The sequence below is a fragment of the Pseudochaenichthys georgianus genome, chromosome 10 (genome assembly GCF_902827115.2).
Source record: "Pseudochaenichthys georgianus chromosome 10, fPseGeo1.2, whole genome shotgun sequence".
In the NCBI taxonomy this organism is placed as follows: Eukaryota; Metazoa; Chordata; class Actinopteri; order Perciformes; family Channichthyidae; genus Pseudochaenichthys; species Pseudochaenichthys georgianus.
The window spans coordinates 15,269,695-15,296,880 of record NC_047512.1 but is presented as its reverse complement, the minus strand read 5'-3'; the positions used below and the strand labels follow the sequence as shown (position 1 = coordinate 15,296,880).

The 27,186-nt window shown below is 41.9% G+C and overlaps 1 protein-coding gene across 4 annotated transcripts; it reads left to right on the top strand.

Moving 5' to 3' along the window:
- Positions 1 to 4,243: 4,243 nt before the first annotated feature.
- Positions 4,244 to 25,490, top strand: bcorl1 (BCL6 corepressor-like 1). 4 transcript variants are annotated; one of them, XM_034093436.2, is made up of 12 exons: positions 4,244 to 4,440; positions 10,588 to 10,670; positions 10,767 to 13,352; positions 13,603 to 13,720; positions 14,026 to 14,481; positions 18,192 to 18,376; positions 18,602 to 18,868; positions 18,961 to 19,127; positions 19,684 to 19,829; positions 21,566 to 21,643; positions 22,598 to 22,769; positions 23,769 to 25,490. In XM_034093436.2, exons 2-12 carry the CDS (start codon positions 10,665 to 10,667, stop codon positions 24,109 to 24,111), a joined length of 4,524 nt encoding a protein of 1,507 aa, XP_033949327.1. In that variant the 5' UTR covers positions 4,244 to 4,440; positions 10,588 to 10,664; the 3' UTR covers positions 24,112 to 25,490. The 4 variants fall into 4 exon arrangements, with proteins under 4 accessions (XP_033949327.1, XP_033949328.1, XP_033949326.1 ...); XM_034093437.1 differs by lacking the exon at positions 4,244 to 4,440 and adding an exon at positions 5,466 to 5,845; XM_034093435.1 differs by lacking the exon at positions 4,244 to 4,440 and adding an exon at positions 7,803 to 7,881 and having other exon boundaries at positions 13,606 to 13,720.
- The last annotated feature ends 1,696 nt before the right edge of the window (positions 25,491 to 27,186 follow it).

Here is a 27,186-nt window from a genome sequence, read left to right as displayed (position 1 = left end):
ACAGATTCATATTTGGACAGGATCAAAATTCAATGATGAGATAGCTCTGAATTTAACTGAGATGCGATATGTGCAGGTGATACTAGAAAGAAAAGAATATTATTATCCAAGTCATTATTGGGATTGAAAATAATTTCTTCTGCAGTAGTTGTCCATCTATCTTTTATATTCCTGGCTTGAAAAGTTCATCATTTGGTCTTCAACATTTGAAACCAATAGTAAAATATGCTCATCACAATGAGACATCTTTAAATATCTTATTTTGTCCGTCCAACAGACCAAACCTAAATATATTGTATTCAAAAACAATATTAAAAGTAGCAAGTACATTGGAGAACTGGCATTGCAGGTTGATATTAATTACCTCAAATTATTATTTGATTACAATGTTGTTGCTGTTTCATTTTCTATCAATTAAATTATAGATCATTTCACTTTTTACAATTTTTAAATGTGTACAATTAGTTCATAATTGTGTGTGAAGTGTTCACATAACCTAGGCTTGTTAATAGAAACATAGCCACTACTTCAGTTGAAGCAGTCTCAAGATAGTTATTTATGACTCCATTTCATTAAATCAATGTCCACGTGGTGTGATAAACATGACAAAAATGTGATATTCAAGTCGCCGTTGCCAGGGTCCAGCTTCACCTAATTCTTACAATTGCGTATTTAAACTAAATGTTCAATTTATGCTAGGACATCTGGTTGCCTATCCTGCCCTGCTAAAGAAACTCCTCCAATGGCCACGTAGGTGTCCTGTAGAGCTTTCTATTAAAAAAAAAAAAAAAAGTAAGATTAGATTCAGTGCTTCTTAACATAATTCCTTATATAACTTTTGTAATGCTTCCTTGCTAAGATTGTTGGCGCGTCTCCTTCCTCAGCTGCCAATCAACTTATCAGGATGTTAAAGGTTCCCAGAGGAGTCTTTGACCTCTGGTGCCACGGAGCTGTTTTTTTATGAATGTGTCCCTATTTCTTCAAGTTTGTCTAGTGCATCTGCAAGAGTAAGTATGTGCGCAGTCCAAATCGCTGCCAGTGGTTTCATACTATTCCACTGATTTACATGTGGCACTAATGCCCCGAGAAACACAGCAAACGAAACGTTTAGCAGGTCAATAAGCACATGATTTATGAGGAAGAACAACACATTTGTTAAACCGTAAGTTTCACACATGTTTCGGAGGGTAACTCTAACAAATGTAAACATCATTTAATGTAGCACCTTTATTTAACCTTTCCTGCTCGCACTCATGGCTCTCTGTATTCTTCTTACCAGGAATTGGCCCAGGTAGGATGATGCTCGGCTTTGAAATGGCGTTGCTACCAAGAGCGGAAATGAAGTCAGTGATACCAACATTTAAAGGTAATTTAACTCACCTTAAAAATAAAGGCAAGAGAGACATAGAGAGCTTGAAAGTTTTACTGATCCGTAGAGAGACATAGACAAAGAGGTCTTAACTTTTAACTGGTAACTACTGTATGTAATTATGTGTTTCCATCCAACTAAGCTAAACTCCGTTGTAAGAATGTGAAAACAGAAGGCATACACAATCAGATGTTTGGACAGTCAACGTGTATAAGCACAGCAAATTTAGATTTTGGCGTGTAAAAAAAGTCTAGTGTGATTGAATTTATCGTGGCTGCGTTTAATAATTTGAGTTCCAACCGGCGTGTGAAAGATGTCTCTTCGAATCTCCTACACGTTGTGACAAGATAAGGTGTGCCCACTGTGAGAGGTAGTCCTGTTTGGTGCAGAACAATGCAAACTCTTAAAAATATGTCATTGGGACTAAATTAGTCTAACAGCGAGATTTTACAATGCGCAGTTTGTTCCCAGTTTTAAAAGGGTACACCATTTCCTGTTACGCACCTGTGGCCATTGTGATGTCCCTTCTTGCACACACTTGTGATTCCAGCTACGCTGTAGACCCTGCAGTGAGGCTGGCCTGCAGAGACTATCTCAGTCCACACAGACAGTGCATGCCATATCTATCAGTGGCATCTACAGCCTGCACCTCGTGAGCGTCCACCTTACTATTACTGGTCCATTCTGACTCTTATCCTAAGAAACAAGATTAATCACCTGTCTTTCGGTTTCACAACAAGTGTCAGAGTCAATTCATAAGAATTACAAAGAAACAGTTCATCAATCAATGCTAGTGGTCTCTAGCCATGAAGTTTAACTTCTAAATACAGTCAACTGTTTCCACAGGGTCTGATTCTTCTGCATAGAGCACCGTTTTTCAAATGAAAGTTGCTCACAGTGAGGTTGATATGTTACCCAGGCTATTTTGCTTTTGAGTTCTTCATGATAATTACCATAACTGAAATGCATCTTGTTTTATTTGGATGAAGTTGAAATCTGAAAGAAACAAATATCTCAAAACCTTGGCACATAAAATCTAACTAATTGCTTGGCTTAATACCAGTAGTGTTAAACAGATAATGACATGTTTTTCTGTATTTTTTGTTAAATGACTATACATTTACACTCTATGCACTACACAAGTTGAGTGACTGGTGGTATGCCATACCCAGCCTTGCACTCTTCTTAATGGAAACATTTTCCATTTATGGCAGAGCAAGCTATCCTTCTTAATGTTTTGTATCTGTATCTGTTGTCTGCAGAGGCCTTAAGATTGCTGCGATGCTTGTGACAGTGTGTCAGGACATTTAGGGAACATGTAGTGTTGTGTCTTGAGCAACATGACCTAACAATGCAGATTAGCTTCAAATGGCTAAGTGAGACCATGTGCACTGTTTCATAAAGTTGTTGCACTGAGACATGGCCTACCTGAGCTCAGACCATTGCTTGCTCACACACCGGTTGAGTCTTGACCCTTTTAACGAGGCCTTTAACTGACTAACAGCAGCCCTGATTTGTTCACTGACTTAAGCCACTCTCACAAGCCTCTAATAAGTTGCCAGGATGTCCTGACCTGGCATCGCTGTAAGAGGTCTGTGTGTAATTATGGCTGAAGAATTAAACATGAAATCCAACGTATCATCATTCTGAACTTGGCAGTTTTGTGCCTATATGTCACTGGTGATTATTACACTTATTTGTGCTCTGGTGTGCCACATTTCTAAAGTTGTACTTTCCAGACGTCTGGTTTTTCTTGCAGTGTGCACAGTATGTGTATAACCTGTCAAGAAAAACAGAAACACACATCCAGCACCAGAACCTTTTCTAATACGCTGCTATGTAGTCATTTGCACTACTGTACATATTTGACAGTTGTAGTATATTCATCCTCATCTAGTTTTAAGTGACTGTTATTTTGTTATTTTGTATTGACTGTTGTGCCTTTTATTTATGCCTCTTAATGTGTGCATATGTATATGTATATGTCCATGTTTGATTATGTATGTGTATATATATACATGTTTATAAGTGGGTGTACATGTGTGTACGTATACATGTATTTATATTTTTTTATTTTATTCCTAGGGATTGTGAGAAACATTTTGATCTCCCTGTCTGTATCACACCAACAGAAGATGAAGTTGACTTTTGACTTTGACTGATCATTCTATATACATGGGCTTCTTCAATCAGTGATCCACTACTAAAATAACAATCCATAGACCCATTATGAGACAACTGTCCTCTAGGTACAACGTCCCCCCTGATGCAGCAACAGACCCCACGCTGTTTGTGCTTACTATTGTGAGAGACATTTGCAGGCTTGCTGTTGGTTGGACACAGCAGTAGTTATATCCACATATTGATTTAAGAGAAACTGTCCAACACCTTTGCAGCTTCCTGTCACAAATTCATACTGACAGCCTTCTCCAAAAATATTATACTGCACCTAACACAATACTATAAAAACTCAACCCCAAACTCTAGGATTGTGTGAAAACAAAAGCAGTTGATGTGACTGTTCCCAAAATAAAATATTATTATAAATAACACAATTGACTGTACAGGATGGTGTGAAGTCTTAAAGGAAAAATAAGTGTGTTGTTAAAAACGTTTTTTTTAGTGTGACAGGTAAGCAGATATTGTTAAAGTAAACGCAGTCAGTGTAATTAGACTTGAAGACAATGTTACATTTGTTTAAGAGACCTCAACGCAGATCTTTGTTGAATCAGTTGCTGGGATACTAAACTCTGCCCCATAAGGACTATTTATGTGACTCCAGCGAAGTCCTCTGCAATTAAAGATTAAAACCCAGCGAGCACCAGTCTGTTTGTTATTCACCTGTAGGGCTTTACCCGGCGCTAGGACCCAGGGTGCGCGATTTTCATCTCCAGCTGCTGCAGACCGAAAACTGGCAATAAGGGAAGATCGCGAGGACAAGCCGAAATTGCATACTGTATTCCTTCTACTTCAAAATCACATCCCTGGCCCCGCTCGGAAGCCTCTGTAGACAACAATAGCTTGTTGCTTGGTGTGCAGGCTGTGTGGCTGTACACGGCTCGGAGCGCAAGGTAAGACGGTGCAATACCATGCGATTACTAATAACAAAGGCGTTACGGCGAGCAGGGGGCATTAAAGGGGGCATTGCACAACGCTATTGAGGGCGAGTTAAACTCTGCCAAACTTTGACCTGGATATGTGTATTTTCTTGTTGTCGCTGTCTTGCAGGAGCCACAGTAGTTGCGGTGATGTATCGCTGATATCCCACGGCGTTATGTAGGATCGTGTCACATGTAGCCTATGAACAGCCAAGTTGTGTATCGAGATGACATACTTGAGTCTGCTGTCCATGCGTATCGGCTGTCCAAACGCCGACACGGAAACTGTATGAAGTGATGCGAATCATTTTCAGATATTTAACATCATCTGGACGGCACATCGGGCCATCCATTAACCTGGCAAACAAGCACATCATCCTTCAGTGTTTCTGTGATCAGCTGCCACCCTCCCTTCGTTTATTGTAGAATAATTCATTACTTATGCCAAGATGGAAGAATAATACGCTTGCTTTTTACTGAGCGTCCACCCCCCGCCTGACGAGCCTCGGGATTCATTGACCAGGTGAACCACGAACTTATACGGGACATCCTTGTCTCTGTAAACCATGGCGGCCTAAATAGGGTCGATAATCTCCAATATGACTCACAGATAAATGACCATGTATGCCCACTTTCAAGACGACAATCTTCAAAAATCCGGCCTGCGAAACAAACAACGTGCCTTCATCTGTGCTATCGCAGTTGTCATACTGCATGTGCGGAATACCACATCCCTGCTCGAGAGATTTATAAATGCATGCATAATAAGTTGTTTTAACCCCATTGCTTCAGACATCCTATGTGGAGCCTGTGAAACCAAAGTCGTCTGTAATTGGTGAAAGCCCCGAGCAGCCGGTCACTACCGGGATAGCTGCTGCGCGGTCGTTGAGGTCTCCGGGTTACCCCGGCTCAGACACAATGCGAGGTGTCAGCTGCCGACTTTGTGAGACTCCCGCTTTCTGCCGACCCCGTGCTGTACATCCGCGTTTCCCCTTTTACCAATCGGTGTTTTTTGGTTTCCCAATTTCACATTTGGCCATCTGTCAACGACTTGTCTGCCTGCACGCAGCCATTACTGAGCGAATGGCGAAGGGCACACCGATCCACTCCGCGATAGGAAGGCAGCGAAATAGTTTCCGCTTGTAGGTTACTGCTCACAGCGGATGGACAGGGTTGTTGTCCTACATCGCTTTCGTGGTGGGCAACAACACACAGATCGTGCATGGTAGTAAACAAACTCTCTGTCAGCCTCGCTGTGTGTGCACGGTTATTTCCTCACCACCCCAAGTGTTGAGAAAAGTAGGAAATGTGTTGGCCTAAAGGAGTGGACAGTGGACACCATTGTAGACAGTAGGCTAACACTGCTTTCATGATTCAGGTAAGACAAGTAGCCTAATTACAGCAGAGTAACCTGTATTGCTAAACTGTGCCCAAATGTGATTGTTGCAAATAGTGCTAAATATCTCGTGGATGTGAGTCAGAAAATGACACTTGAAACTTGCTATGACTGGAAGTTGCAGATGTGCTGTCATTCACATGCTGTCAAATATTAGCTGTTGGTCATCAGATATTAGTGTACCTCTTTTGTCTTTGTTTAATATAACTTGTGTGTTATAGTCTGACTTCAATTAAATAAAGCTGGTTAAAGCTGTTCTGAAACGTGCACTTGTTAAAAGTAAAAAATATAGAAACAGTTGTAAACAGAAGTTGATTTGTATTTATTTACAAATATTATAAAGATAATATAACCTGCAGGAGAAGCCTCTTTCAACATTATATACAGAGTGATTTCGGTGGCTTGTATTACAAAAAGTGTCTGTCCTCTGATGTGTGAGACTTGGTGTGAGCATGTTTGGGTTATTTTCAGTAGGTTGAAGGCTATTGTTTTAATTAATAGGAGCAGATTATCATGATATTGTGTACAGTCTAGAGAACTAAAGACAATTCAAGTAGCTTTATACAGAGAAGTGTTTTTGCTTTTAACTTAACTCCAGCCCACTTCTGTGTAGAAAACTATGTACATGAATCCAGTTAAAACCTGACCTGGTGATAACAGGAAATGTGATTTTGACACGCTGCGCTGCAAGATGTAAATGACAGTAAACTGAGGATCTAGCACAGAGTTAGTGGCACTCGTTGGTAAAATGTGTGATTATCAGTGTTCTTGACAACAAAATGGCTTCACACCATCAACACCTTGACTCGAACAAACCAAGGAAATCATAAAAAATCATATGGTTTGATTGGGCTCAGCACAGCTGGTTATAATCAATCATAATGAATGAGGGAAAAGTACCTTAATCAAGGGAGCAAAGCTGTCATGTCACTGCATGGTATGTCTTTTTATATATTTTCCAAGATAATTGTAGGTTTTTTGTTTTTTTTGTGAAAGAAAGTATTTGATGAGTTTGAAGATGAGAATCATAATATTGACTCTACAAATTCCTAATATCACTTTTGCTCCGCAAAAGAATGTGTAAATATCTTGTAAGCCAGTCTAGTAAAGGGAAGACACCAACGATATTTTACAAAACAGCCTGCATGCATGATTTCTGCTTCCAGGGTTTTGTTTATTTATTTGTGTTTACAACTGAAGCTATATGGTGTAAGTTAAGTCAGATACATTGTATCACCACAAAAGGACCCACACTTAATGTTTGATGACAAGTCTCATGTAGTTATGGGTTTTGACATCCTACTCGGTAGAATCAGTAGAAGAGGCTTTACTGCTCCCCCATCTTCTCCAGGCTGCAGCTTACAGCATGCAACTGGAGAGCCTCCAGCACCCGGAGTCTTGCTTCCTCGTGTTCATTCCCCTGCAACAGAAACCAAACCTCTCCCACTCTTTTTTTGTATTTTAGCAATTCCGTTCAGCAACCATCACCCTCTGCTGTGACTCCGTTAATTGACCTGCCTACCACTGAAACGCAAACACCCGAGCAGTAACACTCGGAGTCTGCTTTCGTTACCAGAAATACAGTTTATTACTTCGTTACCCCGAGAAGCCACTTCAGTTTTAGCGCACCGTTACACTCTTTGGTCGCGATCCCCCATTCCCCTTGAGCAGGCAGAAGCTCGCATTGCATGCCGGTACCTGCAGTCCTCACCCCTCCCAGCCTCTCCAGCGTCTAATCCTGGGCGTGGATAGCCCAGCACTACATCTCCCATGCTGTCACCGAGCACCCTCCTGCCCCTCTCTCTCTCCCACCAGACTGGAGATACGAACGGACTGTCTTGACTACCCCCCCCTCCCCTCCCCTCCTCCTCCTCTCTCCCTCCCGCCCCCCGGACTTTGAGAACCGAAAACCGTCGAGATTAGTGAGCAGCAGCCGCGGACGGCAGAGGCGATAGGCTGGACCCGGCCGTATCCGAGTGGTGCCTGTAGCGTCGTCCACATGCCATCTGCACGAGCGGGTTGGTAACTGTTTGTGTCATAGACATCTTTTATCTCGCCCGCTGATTAGCTCGGGAATTATTCAATATTTTGGACAGAGAGTCTTACAGGGGGGGACGGAGAGGAGAGGCTCGGTGGGTCGGGGGACTCGGTGAATGCTTTTCAACGCCGAAGTGGTTCCGTCTGTCCACCGAAAGGGCCGATAGGAGAGACTGGAGCACTTCACATTAGGTCGGCCGGGGATAAATAACAGTAGCCTGCCTCAACATGTAAGCCGGCGGAGTGAGAGAAGACTCCGCTGCGCAGGGAGCTTGAAACATACCCGTGGTGGTCAGTGGAGTTAAATATACTGTTTGCCCTCATTTTCGGTGACCACTCCAGCAGAACGATGCTATACAATAAGTTGTGTCACTCCTGTGTTTTTGTTGTCCAGTTGGCTACTTTGTTTCTTCCTATTTGCGTGTTACTCAGTGCATGGAATTGATTATTTGTTTCAATGTTACTTTGTCGCTGATGAGACAGCGTGATGGTGGTCAGGAGTTTTGTTTGTTTGGCTCTGCCTTGTGTTTTCTGTGTGGCTTTGCATTGATGTTGACTTACCTTATCGGACGGAGATGTGACACATTGCCACATTGTGTGGCTCCGAAGCAGCTGCCACTCGATGTGTGGAGAAACCTCTCCTGGCTGTCACTTACTATAATATGCCCAAAACATTTATCTTTAATTTCCAAATAGTATCATCCATGTTGTCTGCGTTATTTAGGGCAATGTTTTAGAGGAAGTCAGGCTCCATGTGCAGTTTATTCTCGTATTTGTTAGCGGATGCAGCGATGATCACCTGAGAGCCGGTTGCCATTCTCTCATTGTAGTCCCTCTCGCCATCTCCAGTGACAGAGAGCGACCCGGAGCTCTCCAGAGTTTTTTCGTGCTGATATTTACAACGGAGGATAGCAAAGTGTTACGCCACAACATGCATTGTGCACTCCCACCCCCCCCCCCCCACCCCCCACACATGACATCGGGGCGTGTGTCTTTTGTGTCATGGGGCTGTAGGGATCTGCCCGGGCTGAAGTGAGCTACAACAGAACCGTTTGGTCCGGGCTGTTTTTCTCAGATGAAATGTCAGGCTTGACTTTGTTTTGTCTGAGCGGTGTTGCCCACGGCGCGTGTGCCGGACTACTGCATACATTTTAGTGGCCTACATCAGAGCTGATGAATGCAAATGTTGTGGCGGAGTAGACCGCGTATGATCGCAGCACAAAGACAAACTAGCTGTAAGCAACTGTTGTGCGGTAATGAATGCAGAGCCTCCTTGCACTGAGCGGCATCTGCATCGCTGGATCCCTTTCAGTCCGTGCTCGCAGATTCCAGCAGAGATTGGTGTGTCAGTCATTATGTGCATCATAGTCGTTATGTTTCACTGACTCCCGGATGAAACATTTTCCATTCCCCCAAAGCTTTGACATACATTTTTGCCTGTAGTCCCTTTTTGTAGTCGTCTAATTGACTTGCAGATGCGCTCCTGCGCTCACCTATACCTACATACAGGGGCTCTGCTAGCGTGTGTATGAGAGTAGCCTACAGTAAATCCCATTTTTCAGATGATATCAGGATAGATTAAATGTTTTTGTATTGTTATTCACAAGCTAACCTGTTTAGAGTTTGTTGGGAAATAAATGTTGTGAGCATTGGGGAAGCAGTAGGTGAAACTTCACGTCTGATTGTTGATCACCCGGCCTGACCCCCGTATTCAAACTGAATTCAACACAGGAACAAAAATCCAGTGATGGATAAGAAACACAACTTTTTCTCCATTGTCAAACTTTAAGTCTGTCGCTCACTATTAAAAGATAATTTTAACAGAACTACACTCGATTGCTTCATATACCGAGTGGGCCTATAAAGGGCCAGAGGGCACACACTGGACTCTCCTCCTCTTTTGACTGTCATGAAGTCATAGGGCTTAATCAAACTAACAATGATTATCTTGTTCTTTCCGGATGCTTTAATCTTGATTTATTTCTGATAGTCTTTTATTGATTTTTATATGTAATGTTACTCTCTCCTAAAACAACACACAGTACTCATAGGCTGCAGTAAGATGCATCCACTATATTGTGGTAGAAAGGCTTGAAGTGATGTAGACAGCCCACATCATCTTCAGTGTGAATGAAATCGCTTAAACAAACAGCAAACCTTTGAGAGTTAAAGTTACCCTACAACATGCAGCGGAAAACACGTGCAGATGGGGAGTGTGAAAGAGGTGATGTATTGGGAATGTTGGACTTTTACGTGTCAGTGCCCGGCTCCTAATCTGTCTCTGTTTCAACTGATGCATTAGGTCTCATTTCACTTACTGATCAGACTATTTTTAGTCAAGATCATTCACACTCCAGATCGATCAAGTCTGAAAAATTGTTATTATTGTCTGCATGCAAACAAATGAAACCAAAGGGATCAAGCAACACATATATTGTTCAGTTTATCACGCTTCTCTTTGCTACCCTAAATGGTTTTTATGCTCTGAGGAAATTGTAATATCTTGCCTGTCGTAAAGAAGGGAACTTTTTTATTGCTCCCTTTTAGTTACTCTGAAACATTGAATGTTGCATAGAGTAGGCCGTGTTCATTCATGAAGGATCGAATGAAAGAATCTTCTGTAATTGTTATGAAAAAGACACCAACGTGTATCATACTAAGTGTTCTTCTTTTTGTGTATTCTGCAGCTTATCATTGTATTTCAAGAAAAACTCACCTGACTGACTCCGCTACCCCTGAGGCATGTTGTGTTAAAGAAACACCTATGCAGGTAATTGTTTTTTCATTACAGTAAGATTACTAGATTACAGTATTATTTTCTCTTATCTAATCAACATTGACCTCATGATCTTCTCTTATTACTCAGGTGGATCCTACACTAATGAATGTAGGGGATGGAGGCACGGTGAGCAGAGAGATCAGTGCTCCTAATAAAGCGTCTGCTAGTATGGTGGGAAATCCCCCCCAGACGCTACCCCCTGAGTTCAGAGGAGATGTTACCCTCAGTCAGCAAAACAAGACGACTCCAACAACAGACTGTAAGACAGCGAAAGCCTGCCTGGACACTAGCAATTACAACCACAGCCCTGAGCTTTCTCCACCTCAACAGCCCAACAATGCACCAACGTCTGGCTCTGAGAAGAAAGCAGACAAAAGGGCAGAGGCTCCTAAACTCAAGGCTGATGGTGCTGGGGTCTTCCCCTCTCCTCATAGGTTAAGTGGCGTTAAACTCGGCCGGGAAGACTCACTCAACCCCTGTCACAGCAATGTGACATCCAGTAAGAAATCTCACCCGCAAACACAATCTGTTCAAAGTGTTCCCCCTGGGTTTCAGTGCTCCACCATGTTTAAACAGGTCCAGCCTGTTGCCTTCCATCCCTCGACTATTTTTCCCTCCCCACTTTGTAAAATTACTCTTCCACCAGCATTGGGTCAGATAGCAGCATTGAGAGAAGCCACATCAAACCAGTTTCAGAAAGAAATTCAGCCTCAAAGCTCAGGTGTTGCAGGGACACCTCTCATGCGGACCTATCCCTTTCTGTTCTCGGTGGGCCGGACTCCAGCTGCAGAGAAAAAAGTCGGAACATTGTCATCCAGACTTAAATCTAACCATTCATCCACTAAAAACGCCAAATCTGTGGGAGAGCATAAGTCTTTAGCCTCAGTGGTGGCTTCACCAGCTATTGCCCTACCCTTGCAGCACCCGTCATTAACTCCTGCAGCACCCACCCTCTACACACTGTCTCCCACTACTGCCATTTGCTGTGGCTCTGCACTGGCCAGCATCACCTCTCAGAGCAGACTGCTGAACCATGTGGAGAAAGGCAACAGCATAGACAAGACTAGCATGGGCTCTCTTAAAACGACGCCTCCCTCTGCTTCGGAGGACCACACAGCTTGTTCTGTTGAACCAAGGGATGTACCTCTTGATCTATCTGCTAAATCAAAACGTCCAAAATGCATAAATGACCCTCCAGTCACTATGATTGAGCCTCATAATAATGAATCAAATCAGAGAGATTTTCTAAACTCAAATAGGACTCATTCTACAAATTATAGCTCAGCTGTGCAATACCCTATCCTACCCAACACCCACATAAATGGATCTCATCAAAAGCAAATAAGTAGGCCTCCGAATCACCAGGTCCCAGAGCCCAAACCAGCTTGGAGTAAAGGATCTTCACAAGACTCCATAAAAAACATCCCCGGGACTTATGTAGGTGTGGCCAGCCCCATACTGGCTTCTACTCTACGGGGCAAAGACGGAAAGGGGGCTTTTGCTGATGAATTTCCGTCTTTTGCAAAGCAGGAGTTTATATCTATAATTGACCAAGGAGAGCATCTGGCCTCAGTAGGAAAGAAGCCATCCTGTATGATGAAGGGCAACCAACATGCGCACAGCACCAAGCTTGTTAAAAACACCAGCACAGCCATAACTAAGAACTGTCCCTCTAAAGGAGCCCTCACCACTGCCCTGTCCAGCTCTACCAGTGCTCAGACTCCTCAGAAAGCTGGCAAAACAGCGGTGCCATTCTCCAACACTGTCGTCAGCCCGGCTTGGCAGCAGCCAACTCCTCTTCCACACCAACCCTCGTCTGCTCAGAGAAAGATCACACAAGGATCTCCGAAAACAAAAGGCACCACAGCTTCGGAAAGATCCAAATTTCAGAGTGCCCGTCACAGCCCGTCCAAACCGGAGGATGATAAGTGGGAGAGAATGAAGTCTCCCCTGTCTAACCTCGTGTCCATCGTAAAGCAGCAAACTCTCGAAACAACGGCACCAACAGGTGAGGGTGTTACTCAACTCTCACCTGTTGCATCAAGAAAGGCTGATGTTTTGAATCCACTCTCTGGGAGCCATGACACCCAATCTAAACACACTTTTGAATACCCACCATACTGGTCTGCTGAAGAGTGGACTGGTGTGCCATCTCAAGGGGATTCAACTCAAGCTATAAAGAGGCACGAGAAGGCAAATGCCACTGAGTGTTTGGACAATAATACTGAGTTAAACAGCAGCAAAGGAGAACATGTGGGACTGCAAGCGAAGCAAAGCCCCTCAAAGCATGCTGGCAAGTCTCATCTCTTTGGGAGCAAAGCATCAACAAATGGGAACAGGATGGAGAGCAAACTGGCCCAGGTGTTAGAGGGGGAAATGTTGAAGAGAGAAAGTGGGGCGTCGGACAGTCCTCCCAGAGCAAAATTGGAGGGCATGGTTGCATCCATTCTTACAGGCCAGTGTGCGGCGGGAGGCGACAAGTTTGAGAAGAAAACAAATGGAACCAAAGAGGAGTCGCCAACCAAAGCAAAATCTTCTGAGGCCAAACAAAAGAAAACAAGTCCTAAGAAGCCAGAAAAAGAGAAGGCGGCAACGGACTCATCAAAAAAGGCTGCAGCAAAGAAAAAGCAAGACGCAAAAATCACTCCATCCAAAGTGTCTTGTCAAAAAAAGGTAAATTATCTCTATCTTTTTAATGTCTAAAATGCATTTTGATTATTTCTTTATATCTCCCTTTGATTGAGTTTTAGGTAGATATTTTAGGTAGCAATCATGTTAATCTCGCCAAGATTGCATCTATTAATTTTGAGATAACTCCAAAGGGTTTATTGTGAGTGTGTTGCAAAGCTTTCTGTCACCATGAAAGCTTTGTGATCAATAGCATCCAATACAGCGTGCTCACTTTGTCCCCTGTGTATTCCAGCAGAAGAAACAATGTGCACCTGCGCTGGAGCAGAGTCTTTCGGCGGGGACACTTTCTCCACCGAGTAAAGAGCCGACTCCGAGGGCCAAGGCCGATCCACCAGCACGCAACAAAGCAGGTACCATCTTTTGTTTCTTATAATTATGTGGCATGAACAGCCCTGAAACGTTATTGCATTGTGGACTCATTGCTGATAAATATCACATTTATAATGATGCTTCAGTTGAATCCCACATTTGGCATTTCATTAAGCTTAAAAGTAGATCTCATAGTTCTCGTTCTGGAAATAAATAGCCTGCAGTCAGCCTCAGAAGCAGACAGAAATTGTCGCACATATTGTCTGGATGGTGTTTTGTGATGTGTCAGTCATACTTCTATGCATAGACATAGTGAATGTATAACAATTCAATTTGATTAAATCAGTTACAGATGGCGGCGGCGTTGTTCAGAGTGTGGAGACTCCGGTGTCTCTCAATCGCTCGGCTGTATCCGGTAAAGAGTCCGACTCTACTGGAAGCTCCTTCACAAGACTGAGGAGAGGACGACGGCGAGCTGATGAGGCTCGACTCGACCTCTGGGGCTTTGCTACGCCTTCCCCTCCCCCCCCACAAATGCCTCCTCCCCCGAGTTCCCCGTCACCACCTGTGACTCCCGTGCAACCCGCCCGCCGTCCGAGAGGAAGGCCCCGCTCCAACCCCCTGCCCGAGAGAGTGTGTCAGAGCAAGGGGAAGACGGCAAGTGCAGAGTGTGACACGCCTGCTTCTAAGAAACGCCGGCGATGTCGTAGCAAAAAGTATCAGACTGGGGATTACATCACTGACAAAGACAAGCTGGAAGACGGAGAGCACCTCGAGGAATCTGACAGCGGGTTCCCAGCAGGTACGCACTTTGTCTCAGGAGATTAGTCGTTTTTAATTAACTGTTTCCAGCACAAGTGTTAATCACAAGTGCAGCTCTGAGTGACAGATGGGATCAAAAATCATTTATAAAGTTTGTAGGACTCTGTAAAAGTGCAATTATGCAATTCAGGGCTGACAGAAATGTATCTATTCTCGATACTTGATTAATCATTTATATCATTGATTAAACAAAAATGCTTTTCTCTCTTTGCACTGTTGTTCAGGTAAACATGTACAGACGTCTATTCAGAGCACCTAAAATAGAAATGGGCCTTTTGAACTATTGTTTGACACTTTAAAGACCAAATCACTAATCGATTGATTGTTGTAACAATATAATACAAATCAAGGCAGATAAATGATACTCCAAATGTTATGGTTAACGGCAGCTCATAGTGAGTTGCTGACCGTGACAAAACATCTGGTTGTGCTGGCCTCTAATGGGTTTTTGTCATTGTTTCTGACTTTATTCATAATATTATTTTATCTGATGCTATGAATTAGGGATGGGAATGATTAATCGAATATTCGAAATTATTCAGGTATTCGAATATGAGTTATGAATATCTTTTTTTTTTTTTTTGGGAGGGGTGCCTAAGTTGATTACATATTATCAAATGGAATAATTCAATGTATACAACAGTGCCATAGCTAAATGTGTTAGGTCTAAAGGTGTGTTTTGCTCCGCTCACCGGTCCCTCACAGCGGGCAGAGCTGCAGGTGCTGATCTCGCTCTCGCGTCCGGTTATGTCTTCACTCACGTTTATGTCAAAATCCATCAGATGTAGCTAGTTCTAGCTAATGATATGGCTGCTGCCCCTCCCTACACGCAGATCACGCAGACTCAAACCTCATCTTATGCCAAAATTCCAGCTGAGAGGGTCTTCTCTACAGCTGGCCTGATTGTGAATCGCCTCTGCACCCGCCTCTCCCCTGAGTAGACATGCTCATAATCTTAAACAAGAATGAGTATTGAATAGCAGCATTCTGTGCATAGGCCCTGTTATAGGTTGTTGATCTCTGTTGTAATAGGGTTACATTACCCTCACCGGTTATGTTGTTTGTGTATGATCCCTCTTTAATTTAATATATATATAATATATATATATATATAATATATATATTGTTTTTTGGAAAACATTTTCCCACATTTCTTGTTTTTTATAGGATATGTACATTTCGGTTAATCGGTTACCGTTTTTTTGGAGGTCGAATATTCAAATATACATTTGCTTTCAAATTCCCATCCCTACTATGAATCTGTACTGATGGTGGCAGCTCTGTTCTTGTCTGTGACACCAATTTCTGTCAACAGTTTCTCTTTAGAAATGTCAGTACAGAAAATACAATTTTTAATATTTTTTGTAGATTCCCTTTTCAAGCATTTTTTAATATTAAATAACATTATGGCCAGCTGACAAAGTTAAACATCTTGGATGCTCATAACTTCCAAAAAAATAGGTAAATATCATCTCAAAAACATTCATGCCTTTGTTTTTACCCTCAAAACCTTATCTAAATCTATTGTTTTATCAGCTTCTGATTAACAAAAGGGGGCAAAGATGGCAAGACCAGGAAGGAATTAAAGATAATACATTTAGAACTGAGGTTTCTATAATCCAAATTATTATAACATTAAAAAGTGTTAAATAGACAATTAATATAGAAACAGAAAATTAATTTGTAAAAGGCTGTCAAATAGAAACCTTCTAAATTCTGTGTAAAGCTATTCAAAATGTTTGGCTTATTTGAATCCAATAAACTAGCAATTAAAACGGTTTGTTCAATACCAGATGTCCTTGCAGGTTTCTTCAGGGGTGGATCTACGGGTGGAAAGGGGGGGCAGCTGCCCCCCACTGTAGAGCCTTTCCCCCCCAGCTGCCCCCCTAACTTTTGTGTCCCTAAAACTATACTTGTTATGTTACAAAATACTACGCAGACAGCGCTAGCTGGGAGATCGATCACTTTATTTGCTAAACTATGCGGTACTATTAAATCCACGTAAATTACACATCACAGCAATGAGGCCAGATAAATTAAACCAGGATACATCCTTTACCATCAAACTGGATCTGAACACAGCTGCCTGTGCGTTTGATCAATACTTTCTGATGTTATATTTATTATATGCTACTTATCAGCTACATGGCCCTAACGTGTAAAGTTATACACACATTTGTACCAGTGCTTTTCACAAGTAGACTCTTGCAGGCCAGAGTAGCTGGAGTGAGTCAACAACAACACAAAGACATATCTGAGAAGAGCTCAGGACGAACAGAGAGGAAAAGGAAAAGAGAGTACACTGAAGAGACCAGGAGGGTCTGAGCTGGAGGAAGAGGAGGAGATGAAGAGACCAGGAGGGTCAGAGCAGGAGGAAGAGGAGGAGATGAAGACATTAGTGAAGAAGAAGAAATGTATGTGAGGGATAAAGATGAAGTGTCAGAAAGAGATGAGGCAGGGATCAGGAGGCAGAGGAGACTCCAGCTGGACCACATGGTATGTTCTTATTCTCCTTACATACATATTCCATTACAGCAGCACAATCTAGCAGCTTTTATATTGAGAAATATTTATTGAAATGTGTTGCTGCACAGGTCACCTTTAGCTCTCTTAAGAGATGGGTGATGTAATTGTTGTACTTAATTATAACTAAGTACTTTTACTGTACTTACAGTAAACAGAATTCTAGGGTATCATCAGTACTTTCTGCTGTTTTAGGTTATATATACAGTATAAAATACCACGTACTGCCCGCCCTCCCATGCCACCCTGGAATGACCTCTTGCCCCCCCTTTGCCACCCCATGTAAAATGTTCTAGAACCGCCACTGGGTTTCTTGCTGTTTTGAGTTTCTATATTCAGGGTTGATTGTACTAATTGTAAGCCGCTTTGTATAAAAGCATCAGCTAAATGAAATCTAATGAAGTGTAAAAAAGGTACAAGGGTAAAGCATTATGAATTAAAAAAAAATACATTCTGCGATACATTTACCATAATACAAATACCCAAGATAATGAAGACAGCATATGTACGCATATCTGTGTATCTCCTCGAGGTGCCACCTGTGTGAGATGTGCACATCAGATACCTGTTACATCATCAGGTCTATATGTGAAGAATATGCAGAAATATGGCAAACATGAGTACAATATTGCAGAAAGCAGAGCAGAGTATCTCGCAGACAGCAGTCACCCTATTTCAGCCGATATGATGTCTAAGCTAAGGGCCATTGGTTCAGGAAGCCCCATGCTGTCTGATGTCGCCACAAAACGGCCCCTAAAATATTCCGTTCTCCATGTTCGGCTTGGTAGATGAGCAAGAGTGAGAAGCTGCTCCATAACAGATCCATTATATGAAAGATAACATTTGAGATGATGAGATATTACGATTGTTTGTGGATTTTCAATGTGTTTCTATGTTTGGTACCTCTCAGCATAACCTCCAATCCAGAGGTGGAATTAACTAAGTATATTTACTCTAGTATTGCACTTGAGTATGCATTTGAGGAAATTGCACTTTACCTTTTAAACTACCCAACAGTTTATAGGTATATAGGATTTGTTCATTTACATTACAGGCCTTTAAACTTGTAGTCAAGTATTTTCACAGCGTGTAAATATTACCTTACTAAGTCAAAAATCTAAATACTTTCTTCTGATCTGTTAACACTGATCTAATTTCTAATTCCAGATCCACAGGCGGATCAGTGTTCGAGTCCCACAGCTAACAGTCCCGAGCCCCCTCCAAGGAAACCCGCGTTTACTCGCTCGGGTTCGATCCGCTACCAGGAGAGTGAGGTCTCACCGGAGGGCAATGACAAGCCTGCAGGGAAGAGGAAGTTCAAAAGCAAGCACTTGGGTGATGATGAGCAAAAGGTAAGTCCTTTGCTGAGGTTGCTTGTTAGATTACTGTTCATTTTAAACCATACAGGGGTGATAGGAATAAACTACAATGTGCCATGAATATATTAGCTTACAGTGCCCCCCTGTGGCTAGATAAATGCCGTGTGTGTCACATTTTTGATGGCAGCTGGCTTTAAAGAAGAGTGGAAGTCATTGCCTTAACTGTCACACACTCTAATCAATACATCTATATTTCAGATTAAGACCAAACGCAGCAGCTTGGGCAAGCGTGCAGCATCACTTCCCCTGGAGGATGATGGTGTGGATGTCAAAAGAACAGAAAGCCCCCCACCAACTCCAAAAAGTTTGCCATTATCTCCATCAACTAAGAAAGGCTCGTCGGGCAGAATCAGCGGCTCTGAGTCTCCGCCCAAAAAACCTGTTCCTCCAGAGGTCCGTCGGCTGATTGTCAATAAAAATGCCGGGGAGACTTTGCTGCAGCGGGCCGCACGCTTGGGCTATCAGGTAAAACCCACTTGTTTAGTATTGCTAACATAAATGTTACTCCAGAAAACGGCAAACCGTTTGAATCATAATGTGCTTCCTCTGCTCGACAGGATGTGGTTCAGTACTGTCTTGAAAAGGACATCAGGGAGGTAAACCGGCGCGATAATGCCGGTTACACGGCTCTCCATGAGGCGTCCTCCAGAGGCTGGACTCAGATCGTCCAGATGCTGCTGAAACACGGCGCGGACGTCAACTGTAGCGCTCAGGACGGGACACGGTGAGGCTTCATGGGCACGGTCCACAGCGTTAGTTTTAGTTAGTTGAATCCAAGTTGAATTTAAATATATATGTTTAGTTTATTAGCATAATATGCTTATAATGAAACCTCCTTCCTAGGATTTACAATCATAATAAAATGATGAATGAATATTTGTTGAGAAAGTTAAAGTGAGTTTTATCATGGGTGTGTATGTGTTTACCTTGGAAACCGCATGTGTAACTAAACAATCAGTTTCTAATTTTGGTTTACTTGACATCTGTCATATCTCAGTCTTTGTTGATCTTGTCCTTGAGTCCTTGTGTTGATTCTAGTGGTGTGCTGCTGGTCTATTCTAATGAATTCATTAAGCAGGGGAGGAGTATGACCATGCAGGCATTTAGAAATAATCTTTAAGTTGGGATGAACATATTGTATTTTTCCAAGATGTGACCATGTTGAGGATTATATAGTGGTTGCATATCTTGGTCCGATGATTTAAAGTGGTAATACTTCACATACAACACATCTGACATAGCGAGTGCTCTGAAGTTTTATAAGTGTGTTCCTCCTTCAGGCCGCTTCATGATGCCGTAGCGAGTGATAACCTCCCCATCGTCTGGCTGCTCCTGAACCACGGTGCAGACCCCACTCTGGCCACCTACTCTGGACACACTCCCGTCAAACTGGCTCACAGCCCCAGCATGAAGACCTTCCTCACAGGTAGTTCACCTTTTATATTAACCTCCTTCTCAATCAGTAACTATTTGGATAAATAAACATATTTTTAAATGGTTAGATACCTCATTTTTCACATTATCCCCAAACACTTCCGACACAATGACACCACGGCTGTAAAGCTGCATTAGGGATAATTGAAACGATACATGAAAATAAATAATAAAACTGAGTATTTGCCAACTTTACATTCACTCATCAAACAACAGCACATGAATAAGCTCTGCGCCAACTCACTACACATCACATTTTGGCACAGTGAGCAATAAACAGCTTGCATGCAGCATTCATCAGAAATGTTATATCCACACAGAGATGTCTGAGCCACAGATTGTTTTTGTTGTCTCATATCGGAGTTTGGTTGTTCAAAATGCCGTCCTACTGAAAGAAACAGGAGCTTTAGCTGCCGGACTCGAGTTAAATGTCACCGTCGAGCTGCCTTCCACTGGTTTTACGTTCAGAGCAGCACCGTTTTATCTCTCCCTGAAGACTTGTTAATGGTTTGAGTTGAGAATGCTCTTCATCAAACCACTTAACTGTGACTTATTGTACCCTTCCTCCCCTACAGTGTTATCCCTACTTGAAACTTAGCTGCTGAAAATGTTACAATTGATGATAATTATTGGGGTGTAACAAAAAACAATCTGAGTTGTATTCAATCATCTACAAGAGCACTTGTAGTGTATACATTATTATCAAATAATCTAACAAAGAAAAGACCAGCCGACACTGTGATCGGATTGTTTGCATTCTCATGATTGTTAGCAACCATCCTCAGTGCGCTGCAGGCTGGGGGTTTCAGAACAAACACACCCCTCATCATCAAGAAAGGCAAAGTGATTCATTACACATTTGGCCTCCTTGAACATTTCCTCAATATTTTAGACCTTTTAGAAAATCTTCAACCCAGGTTTTTTTTCCTTTTAGCTCTTTAACTTATTTTGCCGCCATTGTTGCTAGTGTTGCACAGTTTTAGGGATATTTCCAGGTTGTGTTGAGTGTTTCCGTCTCTATTAACTTGACTGTTGCATCAGTCTTTAGTGGAGTATGTCAGTCACATCATGGATCTCGGGTAAATACAGAGATGAAGGCTCGGGAACTAACGCAGTAATGGTATTTGTATTTGTTTTTACATTTAAAGCTTTTTTGGTTTCCAGTGAATGTCTCTCCTTTTGAATGGCATCATCAGTCATCAACATAAATCTTACTGTTAATAGTGGTGATATTTGAGAGCTGCTATCTTTCAATGCTTCAGACGTGTGCCTCCTTTTCTGTGAGGAAAGCAGGAGAGCCATCAGGGGTTTTACTGCAATGACACTTCTGAAAGGCTAAACGCCTTTCCTTCAGGCAGAACATGTCATTGGATAAAAACATGTTTCGTAAATGTTCAGTAAATGTTTAATTACACTGTTATTAGAGTTACTTGAAATGTTTGGATCGCACACGTTGGAAAGAATCAAACGCAGACAACACTGTAATCTAATTCTAACAAATAGAATAATACAAATGAAATTATTGTAGCCTAATCGTTGAGCTTTGAATTCAATACAACCCTGGCTTTTTGTATTGTCTATTGTTTTCAGACAACCATCCCAGTTATCCAAACAGTCAGATAGGTTGACAAATATTAATGTGAAGCCTTGTCTTTGTTTCTTTAAGATTTAAACATGATGCAGATCCAAAAGTGTTGACATGTACACTTTTTTATTTTTTCCCCACAGAATATTTCACAGATCTAGAAGGCCACAAAGAACCAGATTCCAGTTTACCCTGGGATTTCTTCAGTAGCTCCCTGTTCGGTAAGAAACCTTGAAGTCAGGATCTGTTCTCGATCAAAGAAATATTCTGATTCCTCCGCTGGCCATGAGGAAGTCGAGATGAGGCTTGTTGCAGCGATGACCGCTGCAGGAAAATTATTATATATTATTATTATTCTAGCTTGTAGGCCGGGCTGAGGCTCGGCACCGGGATATGGAGAGATGTTGGTTAGCGTTGTGAACCGGCATCTGAGTTCAGGGCCACAGGGAGCCAGTTCTCCAGGGGAGGATAAGGTGGATTAGAGCTGCATGGAAGAGAGAGAAAGTAAACTGCAACTTTCTGGATCAATTGTAGAGGAAAAACATGTTGGTATTGTGTAATTAATGTTAATGTTATTTTTCTTCAATATATTAATTCTTATTTTTTTTTAATGTTCTCTGGCTAGTGGTGATACAATGCAATTTATTTTATAACTGTCAACTAAACAACTAAATTATTCTCTATAATTAAATTATTTTAATCTCCAAAATCAGTTGCGTTTACTGAGTAATAAGTTGTTACAGTAGATTCAGCTACAATACTTCCCTTGGCAGATTAACCTATCTTTCAAATGATCCACTTCTCCAATACTTGATCATTTGAGACGTCAATATTACAATGTAGGCCTGTGTTGCTGACACAATTAGGCAGAAACTACAGATTGGGAAATTAATCCTCCAAACATGTGGCTTTTTAACGTAATTTACATATCCCTATGACTATGTAGAGTGAAATCCACTTCAAGCTGCGACTGCCACCATAAAGTTCTGTTCCTTTAAATGATCACAGCTCAACCAGATGTAATGTGGTTGTTGTGAGCAGACTGTCCACTAGAGGGCGTCTGAACCCTGAGTATCGATGCAGCTCAGGGTCAAACCTCCAGGGTGTCTGCTGCTCTGCGCCTCACCTCCCTCACCCCCTCCCTCCCTCCCTCCCTCCCTCCCTTCTCCTTACAGAGACGGAGCAGGAGCCGTGCTGGGACTTCCTGTTGTCTGAGGAGCATCAGGATCTGGAGGAGGAGGCACCGGGAAAAACTGATCCCGACTCGGACAAAGACTGCCTGGTGTTTGAATTCTCCTCCGAGCCTCTCTTACCCTGCTATCATGTGCAGGTGTCACTAACCCAAGGGTGAGTTTCCAAAAATATAATCTGTAAAAATGCCATCAGTTTTGAATCTGGATGCAAAAAGACACCAACCCCCAATACCCCAACATGGTCATCATATTTAGCTTTCAAACGAGGATGATTTGTGGGTTGCAAACCTCCCTTCTGAGATACAACTGTTTAAATGTCACCCATTTAAAAAAATCAACTGAAATACATTTTCACTGTGCGCTCAATGTTTATGTGAATTCAGCTGAATGAAGATCTGATGGTAGCAGGTAGTGATAGCTCTGACTCATGACTGCAATACATCAACAGTTTCATAGAGGCGTGTTTTCTCAGCTTCCAGTGAAAAGAGAATCACACACAGTGGAGTGCTGTTTATACTTACACCTTGTCTCCTGATAATATACCAACATCTTCACCGGCGCAGTTTGTTAGTACACATATACTCGTGCACAAGTGTGGGACGATGAACATTAGACAAATATCGACAACAGTCGGTTAAGAAGTTCTGCACTGTTTAGCATTGGTGTTTCATCACAACAGTCATAAGTGAATTAGGGTACATCAAAGATTTCTAACTTCTAACAAGCCCCCGCTGTGTCCCGATTTCAAGTGATACTTCAGTGATTTATCGTGGTACTTTTATAATGTTGGAGAACTTGCAAGTTCAGAGGCCAAGATAGCATGGTCTTTTTATCATGGCGTTTATATCGTGGCATTAATATTATGGCGTTTATATCATGGTGTTCTCTTTTTAGTGTGGGTCAAGCTCCAACACTGCTGGGTTCTACAATCCTCGTAATGTAACCGAATATTGAATTAAAAGTTCTCACTGCCAGTTTATATTGAATAACTTTGTTTAAAATGGGCCTGTAAAAAAAATGTAAATGATTCAGTCCTGAACTTTGAGAGGAGATCATCAGTCTGTGGCTTTCATTAATGTGTGGGAGGAAATGTGCTAATTAGAGTATACTACTAATATAGACTAACTTATATTTCCTTATTTCTCTCTTGCAGCTTTTGCAACTGGTTCCTCCTGACGGACGTCCTGAAGCGTCTGAAGATGTCGGCACGGATCTTCCGGGCGCGTTACCCACAGCTGGAGTTGGTGAACCTGTCTCGCACTGAGCTCTCAAAGCAGGTCTCGATCAGCCAGGTGAGCGCCGCCTTGGCTTCGCCTCAAAAAGGCAAAAACAAGGACAAGGAGGAGGAAGAGAAGGAAGAGGAAGATGAGGGACTTGTAGATCTGGTGCGATGTGTACCAGAGCTCCAGAGACTCCTGGGCTCCTCCCTCCACATCCTGACGGAGGATGAGGAGCAGGAGACGCTGATAGACACGGGGAAGCATGGCAGCCGATAGCCTCCCTCTCACAGCACTCTTCAACATGTAAACTGTTGTCAACCCGAGTCCTTCCTGCCAGCAGCAGCCAGAGGAAACCTCTCCGTCCGATGTCACATGGGTCAAGGGTTTTAACTCCAGTCACGACACTCCACCTCTAACCTTTGACCTCAGACAGAAGGTGATTAAGTGATCACAAAGACCTGCACATGGGAGTGGTCGGTGCTGGAAAGCAGCTTTCAGGTTCCTATCTATAGGTATATTTGAATACACAAACTATTGAGCAGACCTTTTGTATTGATCATGTATGTACATGGTAGTGTATATGTATATCTTGCCATCAGGGTTAAAACATTTGGTTATATAAATGTATTCTAGTGGCAAAGGACGAATTATGTTTAGGAGGTTTTTTTTTGTTCCTGAGGAAAAGTATTGTTTTTCTTTCGATGGGATACAAACCAAGGCTTTTATCTTGGTGGACTCTTGGAGCTAAGACTTTAAAGTCAGGGAGGCCTCTGGCCCGGATGATCCTCTGTCAACCTGGGAGACCTGCAAAGAGAGACTACGGCACATAATACTCAGACACAATCATTTCCATTGTTACCCTCTGTTTCATTTTTCACTTTATGACATCATTACCGGACAGACCTGAGTAGTTTATGGTGTTTATTTTTCCTTGACATTTCACAAAGTCAACGCAGGCAGCGCTGAGCCGTCCCTGCTCGCAGTATGAAAGCATACTTTTTTGGACCTTGATATTAAGAGTTTGTTTACAGAGTTGGACAGATGGCAGGGCTCTCCGGTCCCCAGGTTGCACTCCTCATGAACTCATACAGAATCCTGTGGATCTCTCTCAGAGGAAAAGTAGTCCCATCTCTGCGTCCAGAGCCCTCTCAACTGCAGCCACATCCTGATATGGTGTCCCCAGATCCCAGAGTGCTTTGTGTTGCAGTGTTTTATTTACACTGTTTGTTGTGCTTCATTTAATAGTCATTAATATATTTGACCTCTTGTGTATCGGACGAGCCTGTCTGTGAGATGAGTTGCTTTGTATGGTCGGTGCTTCATTTTGAAATGTACTTATTATTAGGATCCCTTTATTCTGAGATTTTTCTCCCTCATTTAAGAACAGTATTTCTCAACAAAAAAAGCTAAAGTACAGTTTTATTGTACTGGTGCTAAAACAGATTTTGTGTTGACAATCAATGATGTTTTGGTTTGAAGTCACAAACTAATAAAAGATATTTAAGATGAAGAGACTTAAGGTGTAAAGAAAAGTATAGTTTAGTTACAGAAAACGGGATACAGCACGACTGAAAGACTGAGCAGTGTGTGAAGAGCCTTTTATTTCATTCTTTTTTTAAGAAATCAACAAGAATAAAGCATGATTGTGAATCATCGTTATTATCTCTTTGTTCTGTCAATTGGATTATTATAATGATTGCTGAATTGAATATTCGCGGGAGAACTCTCCCTCAGGCGTCTTTCAAATGATTGCTTCTGCCACAGACATCTCACTGAATACATCTTAAATCACAGATAATTTGCCCCTCAGATAAAATCGAACAAAGAACCACGAGATTAATCTTTGCTGTATCTGAAGGAAACCTTTTATATTTAAATCAAATACGCTTTATCGCACAGTAGGGTTTGGCAATATGATGAGTAAATACCACTATTCTTCGTCTCAGTGGAGTGATGAGCTGTACGTTATCAAAGGTTCAATTATAGCCTGGTACCGCTGTTGTAGGTTGTACACCATCCTCCTTATTACTCTAATGCCGTGTTGCCACACTTTCTCCACTGCGGAGTCACATATAGGACAAGTACGTTAAAACAACTTCATTTTATAATTGCCTTATGGGAAAACATAGAATTAGCACTCTGCTCCCACATTTATTTTTCATATATTGTAACATTTTGAACAATCAGATCTCACATAAAGGGTTTAATGTTGACCTCATTAAGGTTGGGAATATTAAAAAAGTTATTAAAGTTGTTAAAATAATCTAGTGTTTATCTCATTTGCAAAAGGAAAGTTATTTTCTCGTGATCATCATTCACAGCTGTGTAAATCCTCAGTTACGCTCAACATTAGGAAGCATTAAATTGTCATGATTAAAGTTAATATGGACAGCTTATTACACTAACAATCTGACAATATACTTTGATTGCTGTGGCCATGAAAACATTTGATTTTCACAACTAAATTGTATTTAGTATCAACGAAGATATGATGGCGGTTTTGAGAGTCTGGAAAATGTGTTAATTGCCTTTAATGTAGAATTAATGAGAAGTTCCTGATAATGAGAAGAGTGATATAAAATATTGTGCAACAGGTAAATAACATACTTCTATTTGTTCATTTAAATGTCTCTAGGGTACGGTGTAAGCGTAATGTGATGTTTATGCCTGAAGAATACCGGATTATTCACAGCATTTTGATAACCCTCACGAAGCAGAGAAAAGTGTCTGCTCCTGTCGTGATGTATCCGGTTTGTGCCAGCAGAGTTTACTCTTGTTTTTTGGATGTACATACTTTTGTTTTTCTTAATAATCAGCCTTCCCACAGATATAAAGCAGGATGAATGTTGACTGAACAAATCTCATTTCAAGGTCCACTTACTTGTTTTGGAGCCTTTACCAGCCTCACAGAGCCTTTATCATCAGCAGAATGTCTTGTTGAGATTGTCTTCTTCTCTGCTGGCTAGAATAAGTAACTCTTCCTCTTATAAATGAAATGTTTAATTCATAAACACAATCTTCATGACACAAAGTGGTATCGCCGCTACAGCCTTATATGGTCTGGACGCTAAAGTCTAACATAAATATTGCTGTGTAGCAGATCACTGCGTCACTTCTCTGTCATCGTGACCTTCCTGTAGGTGTGTGGCTACAGTAGGATTTAGTATTTATAGTTTTACTCTAAGCCAACGAGGATAAGATGTGTTAGAGGTTCTCAGAATCTACAACTCCACATACGAGCTCAATGTACTGATAGAGACTGTGATTCAGTAGAAATCTCCACAAAAAAAAGAACAGTTTGTGAACCTCTGGGTCGAGATGGTTTTTGTGCAAGGTCAAAAATGATGATTG